Source organism: Lasioglossum baleicum, chromosome 18, assembly GCF_051020765.1.
Source record: "Lasioglossum baleicum chromosome 18, iyLasBale1, whole genome shotgun sequence".
Taxonomy (NCBI): domain Eukaryota; kingdom Metazoa; phylum Arthropoda; class Insecta; order Hymenoptera; family Halictidae; genus Lasioglossum; species Lasioglossum baleicum.
In genome coordinates this window covers 296,538-311,783 of record NC_134946.1, presented here as the reverse complement: position 1 = coordinate 311,783, position 15,246 = coordinate 296,538, and the positions used below count along the sequence as shown (strand labels likewise).

General features: G+C 46.4%; 2 protein-coding genes across 2 annotated transcripts; both read right to left on the bottom strand.

The window, feature by feature from the left end:
* Positions 1 to 3,238: 3,238 nt before the first annotated feature.
* LOC143218186 (uncharacterized) lies at positions 3,239 to 8,609 on the bottom strand. Its single transcript, XM_076443229.1, has 2 exons — positions 7,908 to 8,609; positions 3,239 to 3,388 (listed from the first exon to the last, which is right to left on the bottom strand). Exons 1-2 carry the CDS (start codon positions 8,607 to 8,609, stop codon positions 3,239 to 3,241), a joined length of 852 nt encoding a protein of 283 aa, XP_076299344.1.
* A 2,129-nt stretch (positions 8,610 to 10,738) lies between these two features.
* Positions 10,739 to 15,246, bottom strand: LOC143218185 (uncharacterized). Its single transcript, XM_076443228.1, has 5 exons — positions 15,147 to 15,246; positions 13,095 to 15,065; positions 12,861 to 12,962; positions 12,123 to 12,669; positions 10,739 to 12,065 (listed from the first exon to the last, which is right to left on the bottom strand). The coding sequence occupies exons 1-5, from the start codon at positions 15,244 to 15,246 to the stop codon at positions 10,739 to 10,741; spliced, it is 4,047 nt and encodes a 1,348-aa protein (XP_076299343.1).

Here is a 15,246-nt window from a genome sequence, read left to right as displayed (position 1 = left end):
TTTTAAAAGCAAAGACAGGTGATCGTGTACCAACTGGGAGAATGAATGTTCAGGCTCAGTCTCGCCTAAAATCCCCGATAATGTTTGAAACATGTCCAAAATTCCTCTGTTCACGCGCCGTCCCCACAACTCCAGTTTGGCTTTAAATGCAGCTACTTTGTCTGCCAACTTGAAAACAGTTGTCATTTTCCCCTGAAGGCACAGATTGAGTTCATTGAGCAGGCTGAATATGTCACACAGGTAAGCTGGTTTTGCGACCCATACCTTGTCGCTGAAATGTGCTGCCAGCGGTGACTTCTTTTCTGAGAGAAATCTTTGCAATGGCTCTCGCAATTCAAATACTCTAATTAGCGATTTTCCTCTGGATAACCATCTTATTTCTGTGTGTAAGAGAAGGCATCTGTACTCTGCGTCCATCTCCTGACAAAGCTGCTCAAACAGGCGCGAGTTAAGGGCGTGTGCTTTGATGTGGTTAATAACTTTAACGACATCAATCAATACGCTGTTAAATTCCGGTGACATTTTTCGGCTTGCCAGCATTTCCCTGTGAATGAGACAATGCGTAGATTCACTCTCAGGTGCAACCTCCTTAATCCGAGCAGTTAAACCAGACAGTCGTCCGGTCATGGCAGCAGCTCCGTCTGTGCATAAGCTGACACAAAAGGACCATTTTAGTTGTCCTGATATATAACCATCCAGTGACTTGAACAGTTCTGCTCCTGTGGTGTTGGTTGGCAAAGATAGTGCACATAACAAATCCTCATGCACATCCTCCTGATGTAGATATCGCACATAAACAAGTAGTATTGCCTTGTTGTCGATATCTGTAGATTCGTCAACCTGGAGTGCGTACCACGGTGATGTACCACGGTGATGCTCTCAGTGCATTATCCTTTATTGATGTGGTGGCCCTCATAAATTTCTTCTGTCCTTCGTGTTCCCGTTTTTTTCTTTCAAAATACTCCAGGGGCTTGTCTTTTAATCCAGGGTGCTTGGCGTTCAAGTGGCGAAGCAGTTTTGAAGGTTTCATTGCATCATTAGAGAGCTGGTCGCCGCAAAATATGCAGAGCGGTTTTGATGTGTGGGAATCATCTGTCCCGATAAATCCATATTTCAAGTAGGACTCATGGTATTGTCTGTTCAAAGTTACATGTTTCTTTGATGTTGAAGGCTCTTCTTCTGTTTCTTCACTGGGCCTTTTCTTTTTCCCAAGGAAACTTTCTAACGACGTCTGTTTCGTACTCATTTCTGCCAATTTGTCGGTTAAATTTGAGCAAACACAATATACACGTACACCAAGCACTACTAAACATGAGAAAATACCGGTGAACAGAGAGAAGAGCGATACACACCTTCTCTTTACCAAAGCTACAACGCCACTGCCGAAGAAGATTAAATATGTTAAATTGTTAAATGTGTAGGATAGAGACGGGTATGCATGTGTGAGTGTGTGTGTGAATGTCCGTTAAACAAGTGAATGTCTGTTAAATAAATGAGCAGCACGTGTGTAAAAGGACGATCATGTCCGTTAAACAAATGTATAAAAGACGATCGGCCGAGGCTTCGTGGGCAACGCCGTACGAAGAGTACTCAGTCTTTTTCGGAACAGTCTATTGAAAGGTCGAAATAAATACTATTGTCAAATCCTCCTCGAGCATTTACTCTCTTACAAATGTACAACGTTAAAATTGTTACATTGTAATGACGCACGGGCCTTTAAACTGTGCCGGCGACGGCGACACGCTTCGGTCACCCGATCCTTATTTCATTCTGTCCTTCTCTATGTTCGGCTTTCTATTGAAGTCTCCCTTCATAAAATGGAAATAATTTAAAGTTCCTTGGGCGGCTCGGTACCATTTGATCCACGGACCAGTACCATTTGCTCCACGGACCACTACCGGTCCGCGGACCGGGGGTTGGGGACCACTGTTGTAGCGCATTCATTAATATACTCTAATTGTTTATCTGACACTGCACTTATCAGTATCGCTTTTGCTTTTAAATCGCTTTTCTTCCAGGCTGCTTCATTCTCATCTGCATTCCTTGTTCTCTTTGCTTGTACGTCGCACTCTTTATATTCTAACAGAGTTAGCAATCTAAACTTCCAACCTTTGAAGTTTGCTCCATCGAATACTGGAATACTAATATCGTCAATTTTAGCTTGCCTAGCCATGTTTTCTAACTCTTTGTTCTTTATATTGCACTCAATATCACTTTTCAAAAGTAATACCTTTTTGGTTACTTTTAAGAAACTTCTTCGTAGATAATTTCTAATTTCTTTGCTCAACACGAAATTTTCGCCTTTTAAGAGATCACTTAATTTTATGTCTGATTCCGCTTCAGCTACTAGATTTTTAAAGGTTGTTTCCAATCCGGATAACATGTGTCTAGCCTCATGTGGCTAACCTCAAAAACGCCATGTGGTCGGCCGTTACAAACTTGCCGCGTGTTGTCACTTTGAATCCTTGTGCATCGATTATTTGCACTGATTTTGTTTTTACACTTTATTGATTTTTAGCATTGTTAACAAATGTAGTATTATTTTTCACTTATATTTTTTGGCGTTTTACCTTTATTTATTTAATAGCACTCAATTTAATTTGCTCGCTATTCTTAGTAAGAAAAATTGGAACAGCAACCAATTTTCCGTTTTCCCATTCAACACATAGCCAATTCAATTCAACTCAACTTGAAATATTAACCACGCTCTGCTACCATGTTGTTATAATATTATAAACTGGTTATGTGTTTTATTAAACTTGTACAATAATATATGTTACATGTTGTGAACTACTTCTTGAGAGTGCTACGCCACGACTAGTTTAGTAGAGTTTCTTTACAACATGGTATTCAGAGAACAACATTTAGAGATGGCGCCACTAGTAAACCATACTTTGATTGGCTGATGTTGGTGACAATTCAGTATTTACAACAATTAGTATGTGTAACATTAGTATGTTGCAACAGTATGCTATAACAAGGAACCAAGCGAGCAACGAAAACGTATAATCTTCTTAAAACGTACTAAAAATAATGATGATAATATACTGCAACTAACGAATCGGGAAGTTCTTTGTGTGGCTCGTGGAGAGTCACACTCCAAATTAAAAAAAAACATTAATAGCTGCAGGCCCTACTAGCCATGCGTACCACTAACCCTCTCGCAAGAGCTGTCCTACCCGCTAGCAAAAACAACCCTCCTCGCGAGCGAGCGAAGCGAGCGAGCAACAATAACCCTCTAGTTATTTCCGCATTCTCGCTTCTTCGATTCCGAGTATCGACCATCTGAATAATTGTACGCGTCGCGGGTGGTTTTACGCGAGTTGACTCCCGTGCTCCTTGTGTCCGGAGAAGAAGACGAGAGTTCCGGCCTTGCGTGTGAACCCGGCTAAGAGAAATCGTCACGGTAAGTCGACAAAGTGATCCTCGGTCGTATTTTCGTGTTGGCTCGATATTTAGCGCGAGGACGAGGCGAGTGCGCGTCGTCCTCGAACAATTGGTGATAGCCGAGGCATTGGCCTCGTGCTTAGTGCTCGCGTTCTCTCCGAGAACGCTGTGAGTCTTGGCGAGTAGTCTCCCCTTCGATTAGTCGGAAGTCTTCCTTAAGGAGCCGCGTCGGAAACGGATACGTTCGATAATTAGCGAATTCGGTACAGTAACGTCGTCCGCGCTCGGCAATCTCGCGACGGTCCGACGAAACTGCGTCGTACATCTGCGTTCCGCGAATTCTCGTCTCTCGCGAGACTTGCATTGTACCGGCGTACCGTATTATTCTAGTTCGCGAAATCTCGACAACGCGTTCCGCGATCGACCATCTATCGCCAAAAGTGTATTAGGAGCGCAGGCTCCCGGTTTGCGGTCACGTGGCCGCCCACCTGTAATTTATTATTTGACACCGAATAAATTCGTTCGAGCCATAATATTCTCGGGTTATTTCTGACCTGCGAGACCCGTCCTGCCGCGAGGGCTGTCCCCGTTATTCCCCGTGTCCGAACTCCTGGCTGTTCGTGTCTTAGAATTCCGTCGGTGATCGCGAGAAGAGTCGAAGCTCGTGCTCGATTCGCGAACACGAGAGTTTGGTGTCCTTTAGTGCGGTACTTCCGAGTACCTGGCGCCCGAACAATTGTTCAGTTAGTGTTCCCTTCGAATATTCTCGTCAATCACATTTGTCCCGAGAGGACCGTGTCCGCGCGGCAGCGCACGGCCCGTCCTCAGCGACTGTAAATTCTCGGGGTTGACCGCTTTCGCCGGTCAGAAAGCCGAGCGAAAAGAGGCAACGTCACAACTGTTATATGATAATGTGCTTGCAGCAATAGGATACCTACACAAAAAAAAGAATTTTATTTAGTTTTCTGATAATTTTTAAATCTATTTCATATTGTCCAAAGTTTCTTTCAAAAATATGGTACAATAATTACTGTCTACAGATGTCATCGAATATTTTTTTTAATGGGATCAATGTCTCCCGACATAGTTGAAGCATATCACTTTTCATTATCTCCCGCTGGATTCTATGAAACAATTTAGAATGATTGTGGGATTTTAATAGCGTAATAGTCCCATCGCTGAGAACCATCACAGCCCCACAACATCGTGTGGTGCGTCGTGTGTTGCAACGATAAATATTTTCACTGCGATGATCTTTATGGTACACGTAATCGTTGTGTACAAAGACAAAAGAACCTTTCACTTTACCTGCGATTTTTTCCATCTATTAACAGTATAATTACTTTGAGAGAAACAAAATATTATCGGCAATACAATGAATTTTAAACAGCCATAATTCAACATATTATAGGGTTAAAGTACGAATGATGTGTATGTATTATATGTATGTACATGTGTGTATTAACAAATAACCCTATATATAGTTAAATTTATAAAATAGAGAATCGAAACAGAAGATTTCTAAATTGTAATTGCCAAGGAATTGTAAAAAGAAGATCAGATCAAAACGAGCTTTCGCGAGAAACACATATGTCAACGAATGGTTATCCGCGTGTCATATTTTACAAATCAATACGGCTTATTCCTTACAATATGTAAAAAAATTGGTAAAACATTGACGACACGGTAAAATTACGATTACACATTTTATAGTATATATAATTGATTCTAACAATATTGTATTGTGATATTCGTTAGCTACGCGTTGCGTGCGTCAGATGTAAACTAACAAATGGTGGTCGCTGACTAAACAAATGATTGTGAAGAACATAAAAATGAAAATATGGTCGATGATATTATCGCTGACATAGAAACTTACCGTAAAATTAGTTATAACAAAGCACGTTGTTAAAAATTTATTTGAATGCTGCACCGCGCGATACACAGCATACGACGACCGAACACAGCAGGCTGGATCGTGACATTTTACTATAACTCTTGAGCCATCAGAGATATCGGGATGAAATTTGCATTAAAATTTATTAAAAAGTGTTTCTTATCTACTGATAATTATTATTTATTCTTCATATTATGAATATTTCAAGAAATACAAAGAATAAAAAGTTAAATTATCAATGCTTTTTACCTTTGAATATAATAATTTTCAAGATCACAAGTTAAATACATATTACTCACCGTTAGAACATTGTCATGGCAATAATCAGGATCTGACCGTGTGTTCCAATTAAAATAGTTCAGCTAGTAGATCTGCTTCGTGCACCACATGCAAAAGAAAAATATAAAAAATCACAAAGTATCGTATTCATTCCTCACAAAAATGATTATATTTTATATATATAGGCAAAAAATACTTATCTAAATTATCTTTTTCACACAGAATTATTCGGGAGCTGTGAAATCAATTCTACACATTTGTGTAATTTTTCAGTCCTTCGCTCTTCGTTGGCAATATTTTAATTCACAATCACATTGTAACAGACCTGCACGGTGCAGGCCTGTTACTATTAGACACGCGCCGAATACAACCGATCGACGCCGAGGATTACCGAACGCGTCGTCCGCGTACGACGCGTCACGATGCACGATCCCCGCGCTCCAGGCCATATTCGGCGGGAAACGGACGTCGAGGTTCCGCCATCTTAACGGATACGGAAACTCGACGTCACACATCCGTTCTCCCCGCACCATTCCCCTCACCACCAACCGCCGCCTATAAAAGGCGATGCAAACGAGGCACGGGCCTCTTTTCCAGCCTGGGCAGCATCCCAGGAACACCTTCCTACCTAACCTAGTTCCCACCGGCGTGACAGCATACACGCCAAACAGAGAGGGCAGCATCCCTCTCTGCCGCTCAGGCAGCATCCTGAGCAAACCTCTCGGGCAGCATCCCGAGAACTCCGACAGCTACCGGAGACGTCTAAATGAAGGGGCAGCTTCCCCTTCATTTACCGTAGAACCGCCACGGGATTTTCCCGACTCGTGGCAGGGTTTCCCGACCACTCCTGTCTGAACCGAGTCGCCGGTACAAGCACCAGGTCCACGAATACGCGTCGCGTCGCGATGAACGATCACGCAAGGATCGTCCCTAGAATCACGGGTCCGTAAGACCGTCCATGAGACACAAGGTTACGCGAATCTACGAGCAGTGAGGCCCGTAAAATACACATACACGTTGTCGTTATTTCACGTCCCGCGCACCTCGTCCATTTTCAGCTTCAGTCGATTCTCTCGCCGGTAGACGAACCCGGCTCGACGAGTTATTCCAGCACGAGAGGATACGACGCCGCGACGACTTCTCCGTCGGAAGCAGAACCGTTACAACATTAATATTAAAAATCGAATAATCTACTAATTTTTCCGTGGCACGTGTTATATTTATTTACATATAATTAATGTACTCTTCCTGCACAAATTTTATTTAAAACAGACACTATCGAAACCATATTTCGAGTAAAAACATTATAACCTAAAATTTATTGCACACTCCAAAAACCATTCATTTCTACACTTCAAACATTAATTGGTCCCGGTACATGCGACAGACACATCACAAGAATTCCTAAACATACATTTGGCACTTCAGATCAAACACAAATAACACGACATTATGATAATGTGGTTGCAATTCCACGTATGTCAAACTTACAAAGACCAATGCTTACACCACATTGGAAATCCACGAACCAGATTGTTTACTTTATAAACAAGTATTTGTAAATGAAAAAAAAACAGAACTGTTAAGAGTCGAGTTTACTATATTCCCATTTTTTATTGTTATAGAAACTTATGTGTACGTATCTAAAGTCTGTCCCAGTTAAGAATAGACTTCCTTCGCACAGCTCGACTGATTGCAGCGCCTTGCTGCGAGCTCCCACTCCACTACCCACTCCCCACTGTCTCGACGCGAGTCTTCATATACGCGGTGTACCGGAATGAAACGGATTAGCATGAAATCATAGAGAATAGAATATTATACAGAATTATATAGAATATTAATATGAAAACGTACAAGTGACAATTTAAGCTTAGCAAGATTAAGGTTAGCATGGAATTGTATAGAATAGTATATTAATAATAGTTTATTAATATATAAAAAATGTACAAATGACAAAATTGGCTATTTAAAACTATTTAAAAGCTATTTAAAACTATTTACAAGCTATTTAAAACTATTTACAAGCTATTTAAAACTATTTACAAGCTATTTAAGACTATTTACAAGCTAATTAAGACTATTTACAAGCTATTTAATTACTACTCTGATCTTCTGTGTCCGAGTTTGAATATGCATCCTCAGACTCTGAAATCCAATCTCCCTGCGAATCGAAATCAGAATCAATTGTTCGATCCAATTGTCGAAACCTCTCTTCTTCTTTCTTGGCATGGATAATATAATTTTTCCAGTTTGTGGGGGACACGTTCTCCACGGCTTCGTTTACAAGACCACGGACACTCTCCAATTGAAATGTCGTGTTTCTTGTCCTTATATAATGTTTTACTTGTGCCCACGCGAGCTCAATTGGATTTAGTTCGCAGTGGTAAGGGGGAAGGCACAATACTAATTTCTCATGCTCTTTTGCATATTCATTTACAGCATAGATTTTGCCCGGCTGCCTATATTTTTCGGCAATGTCTAATAACTGCGTCTTTACGGGATCCGCGTCAATCGTTTCCCCCTTACCCTGCAGCCACTCCACAATTCTGGCTTTCTTCCAGATCAGTTTTGGATGAGGCTCCTTTATCACGCTATGGTAAGGAGCGTGATCCATAACAATTACTGCCCTATCTCTCAGCGTGGGCAAAATTTTCTTGAACCATTCGAAGAACGTGTCCCCGTTCATCTCATTGTGGTAGTCGGCCGTGTTTTTCTTCGATTCGAAGCAGAGGAGGCCCCCAGGTAAAAACCCGTCCTCTGACCCGATATGCAGGATAATGAGCCGCTTTCCTTTATTAGCGGGAGCAGGTAAGCCGGTCGACAGCCGCCTTTCTTCGGCGTTTCTCGGGGAAGTGACCTTGGTATCCACCCATAATTTATTGACAACATCCCCGCAGTTGTACCATGTTTCGTCCAGGTAATAAATTGGACGCCCTTCCTCGCGCAGTTCCCTGATATTCTTGATATAGTTTTGCCGCCAGCTGACAATGTGCTGTTTATCTATCAGCGCGCTGTTCCGCTTCCTTTTGATGAAACGGAATTCCATCCTCTTCAGCAGGCGGTGTAAACTCGTTCAGCTGAACGACGGGAGTTCCTCGTCATCATTCACCGCCTGCAATATTTTATCGAGGTTCGGCACCTCGCGCCGTACCCAAAAGTCGTGGACCTTTCTTCTGATGGCCAAAATATCCGCTTCCAAGGTTTTCTCCAAAATATTGCAACGACGCCTCTTCATATTCGGCGACGAAACAGCGCCTGTACTTTTGTACTCCGCTATCGCATTTTTTACAGTACATTTTCCAATCCCCGTCGTCTTCGACAGGGATTCAATCATCGCCTTGTAGGAGACCCCAGCGTTTTCCTGTTTCAGTTCTTTATACAGGTTGATTATCATCTCCTTCTCCCCAGATAAAACGTACTAAAAACAGAAAAAAAATTGAAATAAAGATTTTTAATTCATTCAAGAACAGCTAAAGAAACATCTTATTTACATTGTCATGCATTTTACAAAATGACGGATATCGAAGATTCGAAATTCGAATTCAAATATATAATCGAAATGCATTATTAATATGTACAATGCGTACGTACGTTTCCTCTCGGATTCCGCTTCTGTGGAGATACACCTGATGACTCTCCTTGGTCCATTTTCTTTCGCCAATAAACACTTTAAAGAAAAGCGCGGAAAAACTAGCGAAACAAACGTGGTAAAATAGCGAGGGCGGTGATGCGCAGCGATGCGTGTAACACAGGACACCTGGTATAACGCGAGTGAGGCAGTTTTCAGCGCTGCATCGCGTGGCGTCGCTGCAGTGCCACTGCGCGCATGCGTTGTGCATTGGGAGTACTACCAATCAGGGCGAACCTGCGCAGCGAACGACGCAAACTGGTCATTCGCGAAGTCTATTCTTAACTGGGACAGACTTTACATATTATAATTCTACAAATATATTTGAATTCTACCCAGCACTGCTTATTTAATCTTTCCTTTAATTACACTGTCCAACAAATTTCAAATTTTTTTATGATTTCAATATACTGTTGGGTCCTTCTTATAGAGTTTTTTGCGCTGATTCCGAATCTGTCCTTAATTTTTCTCCTATACGCACAGTTTTTGAAAAACATGTGTTCGCGGATCGGATGGGAATTAGGAAATCGGCGTGGGTGAATTCGAGTATAACGAGACTTGTATGAACAAACACTTTAATACACTAAATAATAACGCTGGGTACATATATTGGATGCACGTAACGCGAACAGGGCTTTGAACCACTAGAGTGAGGAACGCGGCGAGGTTAGCAAAGGCGCGGTAGCGACGACAGAGTAAGCGAGTCCGATGTGTGTTTATCGCGCGATGTCAACAGACTCAGCTGATTCTCGGTGCTACGAACTGGTGCGAAATCAGCTGTGTTCGTTGGTGCCTTGGGCTAGCACAAGTGGGGGGAGCCTAGACGCCGTGACGTCAATCGCGAGTCCCGATCCCGGCAAGCGGATAGATCGAGTGACGGTTTGCCGGAACATTACTCCCCCCCTTGCCGAGACGCAGTTTCGGCAATGAGGCTAGGCGGTTTTATTATTTTATGGCGCCGGGGGTGTAGTTTCGACCGGCAGTCTACACAGCTTGACTATCGGCCGTTTTTGTATTGTAGTCGCGGTTCGCACAGTGCACACACGTGTAATTTCGTCCTTTCCGGGGTGGAGTTCGGTCACACGCGCGAGAGGCCATTTGGCCGGTGGTGTCCGCTCGTCTCGCACGAGGACAAGGTCTCCTACGCGGAACGGTGGAGACGTCGTTCGCCATTTGGATGCCGAGTGAAATTGCTGAATGTACTCTCGCGACCAGCACGACCAAAAGTGATCCAGGATCTGCCGCAATAGTTGCGATCAGTACAACCGTGTGCGTGGAGTGTCTGCGAGGTCCGGTTCAGGAATTACGTTGAGCGCGTCGCCTACGAGGAATTGACCCGGAGTGAGCGTAGCGAGATCCGACGCATCGTCAGTGAGTGGACAGATCGGCCGCGAGTTTAACGAGGTTTCAATCTGCGCCAACAGTGTCGCATACTCCTCGAACGTCAGTGGGGATTCGCCGATGACTCGGCGCATATGAAATTTGGTCGATTTGACTGCGGCTTCCCACTTGCCACCGAAGTGGGGGGCGGAAAGAGGATTGAATCATCACTGAGTTCCGAGGTTGGCGAGACTGTATGCGATCGCTTGCGATTCTTGCGAAGCGCGTGTAAACATACGACGCAATTCGATGTCCGCCCCGACGAAGTTCGTGCCACAGTCGCTCGACAATGTGCTGCAAATGCCTCGACGTCCCGTGAACCGCTTATAAGCCGCGATAAACGCGTCTGCCGTGTAGTCGGATACGAATTCGAGGTGTACCGCGCCGGTAGTCATACATACAAATACCGCGAGGTATCCTTTGAGGACCTTGCCTCCGCGGCTTCGGTTGGTTCGCCAGAGGAAGGGTCCCGCGTAGTCTACCCCGGAATGTAAGAACGCACGTGCTGGTGTGATGCGACGCGACGGAAGTTGTCCCATAATTTGCGCACACTGCCGAGCTCTATGACGTGCGCACGTTACACATTTGCTTATAAATGCGCGGATCGGTTGTCGTCCGCCGACAATCCAGTAAGATTGTCGTAAGGTCGCGAGTGTGAGCTGTGGTCCGGCGTGCAGGTTCCTTAAATGCGCTTGGGCGATGACGAGAGAGGTAAGCGCTGAAGATCGCGGTAAGATCATCGGGTGCTTTTGATCTGCGTCGAGAAAAGAGTGCTGAGGGCGTCCTCCCACGCGCAAGATGCCGGTCGCGTCAGTAAAGGGCATTACGTGTACAAGCGAGCTGGATTTCGGTAATGCGACTCCGAGAGTGATCGCCTGAATCTCTGGCATGAAATGATTCGCCTGCGTCTGGCGAATCCAGAACTTACGAGCCTCCTCTAGTTCCGAGACTGTTAAGGAATCTGCAGGACCGCGATCTGCTCTTTTTTGTCTCATGCGGCGCACAGCTCTGAAACATAGTGCGGTTATTCGTAGCAGACGCGTGAGAGACGAGAACCGATTGATTAAGTCCCACGAAGTCGCGGCGTGTGCCATGGGCGTTTTTTCAGGCCGTTTCTCGGCGTCGATGCGGGAGTCGGGATAGAGTGTTTCCGTGGGCCAAGCTGGAGAGCCCTCTCGCAGCCAATCCGGCTCTCGCCACCAAATGGAATCGAGTTGTGTTCGCGGAGAAACACTGCGGGAAGCTAAATCCGCAGGGTTGCAAGTCCCTGGAACGTGGTGCCAATAGGCGTGCGGTGTGAGCTGATGAATCTCAGCGACGCGGTTTCGTACGAAATCCTTCCATTTGGAGGGAGGGCTGCGAATCCACGCGAGCACTACGGCCGAATCTGTCCACAAATGCGCGGGTATTCGCTCGAGTCCTAACGCGGTGCGGATGTGGGCTACTTGTTTCGCGAGGAGAAGTGCGGCCGACAATTCCAGCCGCGGGACGGTCCTTGGTTTGATGGGAGCGACTCAGGACTTCGAGGAGAGCAAGGTTACGCGGAACGACTCGTCATCGTCTCGGACGCGGATGTATATTGCGATGCCCATCGCGCGCGTGGATGCGTCGGAGAATCCGTGGATTTCGACTTCGCGATCGGGGTCTAGTTGTCCGACCCATCTATCTAACGTGAGCTCCCGAATCTCCGCCAGGTCCGTGCAGAATCGCTCCCATCTTTGCGTGAACTCAGGCGGAAGCTCATCGTCGCAACTCGTTTTCTGCATCCATAATTCCTGCATAAGCAGCTTTCCCTGTACGGTGACGGGCGCGAGCCATCCTAATGGGTCGAAGAGCTGCGAAATTGTCGACAGTACTTCTCGCTTCGACCTGTGGACGTGCGCTGGTGCCTGGAAGGAAAACACGAACGCGTCGGATTCGGTTTTCCACGCGAGGCCGAGCGCGCGATGCGGTGCATCAATGGTCAGCGTACGCTTGTTCGCCGATTCGGGACTTCGTTGGTCCGCGGGGATTAACTCACTACAGTTTGCTACCCATTTTTTCAGCGTAAATCCCCCTGCTCTCAGGATACTTTGCAACTGACGGATTTTCTCGTGAGCTGTTCGCAGATCGTTTGCTCCCGATAGTACGTCATCGACGTATGTCTCGCGTAGTAAAATGTCCCTCGCGCGCGGAAAATCGTTGCCTTCGTCGCTGACCAATTGACGCATGCATCTTAACGCGAGAAACGGGGCGCAGGCGAGGCCGTAAGTGACGGTAGTGAGCGCGTATTCCTGAACCGGTACCGACGACTCGCGGCGCCACAGGATTCGTTGGAAGCGTTGATCATCTTCATGTACGCGAATTTGCCGGTACATTTTCTCCACATCGGCGGAGAACGCGAACCGAAATCTGCGCCACCGTAAGATGACGTCAGATAAGTCTCTTGTAACTTTGGACCAGTGTGTATGCATTCGTTGAGCGACGTTCCGGACGTCGTGCGATGTGACCCGTTGGATACGACGCGGATGTTTGATGACTAGCCTGCTTCGCGGAAGACGCCGTGATGCGGTAATATATAGGACGCGGTGTTTGCTTCGTTCTCGCGATCGGTTGTTACGCGCATGTGGCCGAGACTTTCGTATTCCTCGAGGAATTCAATATATTTCTCCCGGACTTGAGGACGCGACGCGAGTGCTTTTTCGGTTCGCAACAATATACGCAGCGCTGCCAATCTAGAGTCCCCGAGTTCGCGAGGGTTTTTCACGAATGGTAATCGAACGACGTACCGCCCGGTTTGATCACGTGAATGAGTAAGAGAAAAGTGTTCCTCACAGTTACGCTCGGACTCGGTCAGCATCGTGTCGTACTGAGTGTTTGGTTCCTCCTGGACCCAGAATCTTTGGACTAGCTCATGGAGTTCCCGATCGACGCCACACTGAAAGCTGGAAACTCCGACTGATGCAGAGTGGGAACATCCGGATGCGGCTGGACCGGAGATGACCCAGCCTAGCTTCGTGAGCTGGGCGACAGGCGTGTTGTCGGCTCCTCGCCGAATGTCGGGTCGTATGATGCGGCTGTAGACATCGACGCCGATGACGATGTCGATCGGCTGCGACTCCAAGTAGGATGGGTCAGCCAACGTAAGTCCTTGTATGTGCGACCAACTTGCATGTGCAGTGGCCACGGTAGGCGTGTAATGCGTGAGAGTGGGTAAAATGAACGCGTTGATTTTACAGGTGAACGGCTCTGTCATCGAGGAGATGACGAAAGTAGAAACGCCCCGTGTCGTCACATTATGACCCGCTCCGATGCCGTAGGTCTGTAAGGACACATGTTGCCGAGGAAGATGCAGCTGCTGGCATATGGATTCCCTGACGAATGAGACTTCGGAGCCTTGGTCCAGCAAGACGCGAGCCGTGATGCTGCTCCCGTCGTTGGACAGCACCTTAACGAGGGCGGTGGCTAGGATGATCGGACATCGAAGCGATACCGAAGACGCGACTGGGACGACGTGGAGGGCAGCGGCAGATGAAGACTCCACCGGGGGTGCGGTTGTCGGTGTCGAGTCCACAGACGACGAGGACGCGGGGGCGTCGTGCAACGACGTGTGGTGACGAGAAGCGCATTTCATGCATTTACCCCGATTGCGGCAGACATTTCGGGAGTGGAAGCCCAAGCAGTTGAAACAGCGCCGATTTTGCGTGATGTACTGCATCCGTTGCTCAGGCGTCATTGCAAGATATTGAGCACAGATTCCGATATAATGATCCGCAGAGCATAACGTGCACTGGGCTCGAGAGCTGACGGTGGCGTGTGATAGCGCGCTGAACGATCGCGGTTTCGTTGTCGTCGCGGCCGCTTTTACTTTTTCGTACGACGTCAGTGCGAGTATGCGCTCTTGTAGAAAATCGTCCAGGACAGAGAACTCTGGATACTCCTTTTGTTTGGCTATTAGAAGCTCCCACGCTTTGAGCGACTCTGCGTCCAGGCGTCGAGTTACCCAGAATATTATGAACGGCCCCCAATGATGAACTTGACATTTGAGCACCGTGAGCGCGTTCAGTACTTGTTTCACGGTGCCGCGAATTTTCTTTAACTCCGCGGCTGATTCGGACTTAGCCATGGGTAACGAAAACAATGTCTCGAGGAGATTGTCAACAAGGACGCGTGTGTTATTAAATTGCCCGTCGACGAGTTGCCACGCACCGTTAAAATGTTCTCCGTCGACCGGTAGATTACGAACGAGGTCGAGAGCGTCACACTGGAGGCCCTGGAGCAGATAATGAAATCTTTCGGTATCATCGAGACTCGCATTGTTTAAAACTAGCGAAGTAAATAACGCCTTGAATGGCGGCCACTCTTTGAAGTCCCCGGAGAATGTCGGAACGTCAATTCGGCGCAGCTTTACTGATGAAATTGCCGGCGCGTGCCTCTCGGTACCGCGTGCGCAGGTTTCATTGTTCGGGGCGGAGACGTGAGGCGAAATCTCTTTGAGAAAACGGCAGAGTGTTGCTTGGGTTTCAATAACCAATTCCTCACACTCGTAATGCAGGTCGCGAGCGTATTATTCATGCGTCAGAATTTCGGCTGTACATAACTCGTGGAGTTGTCGATGGTTAGCCCGGAATTCATCCCAATTCAGCAAGAGCGCATCCAACCTGGCTTGTATAAACTCTTCCGTGAGGTTGGCCAT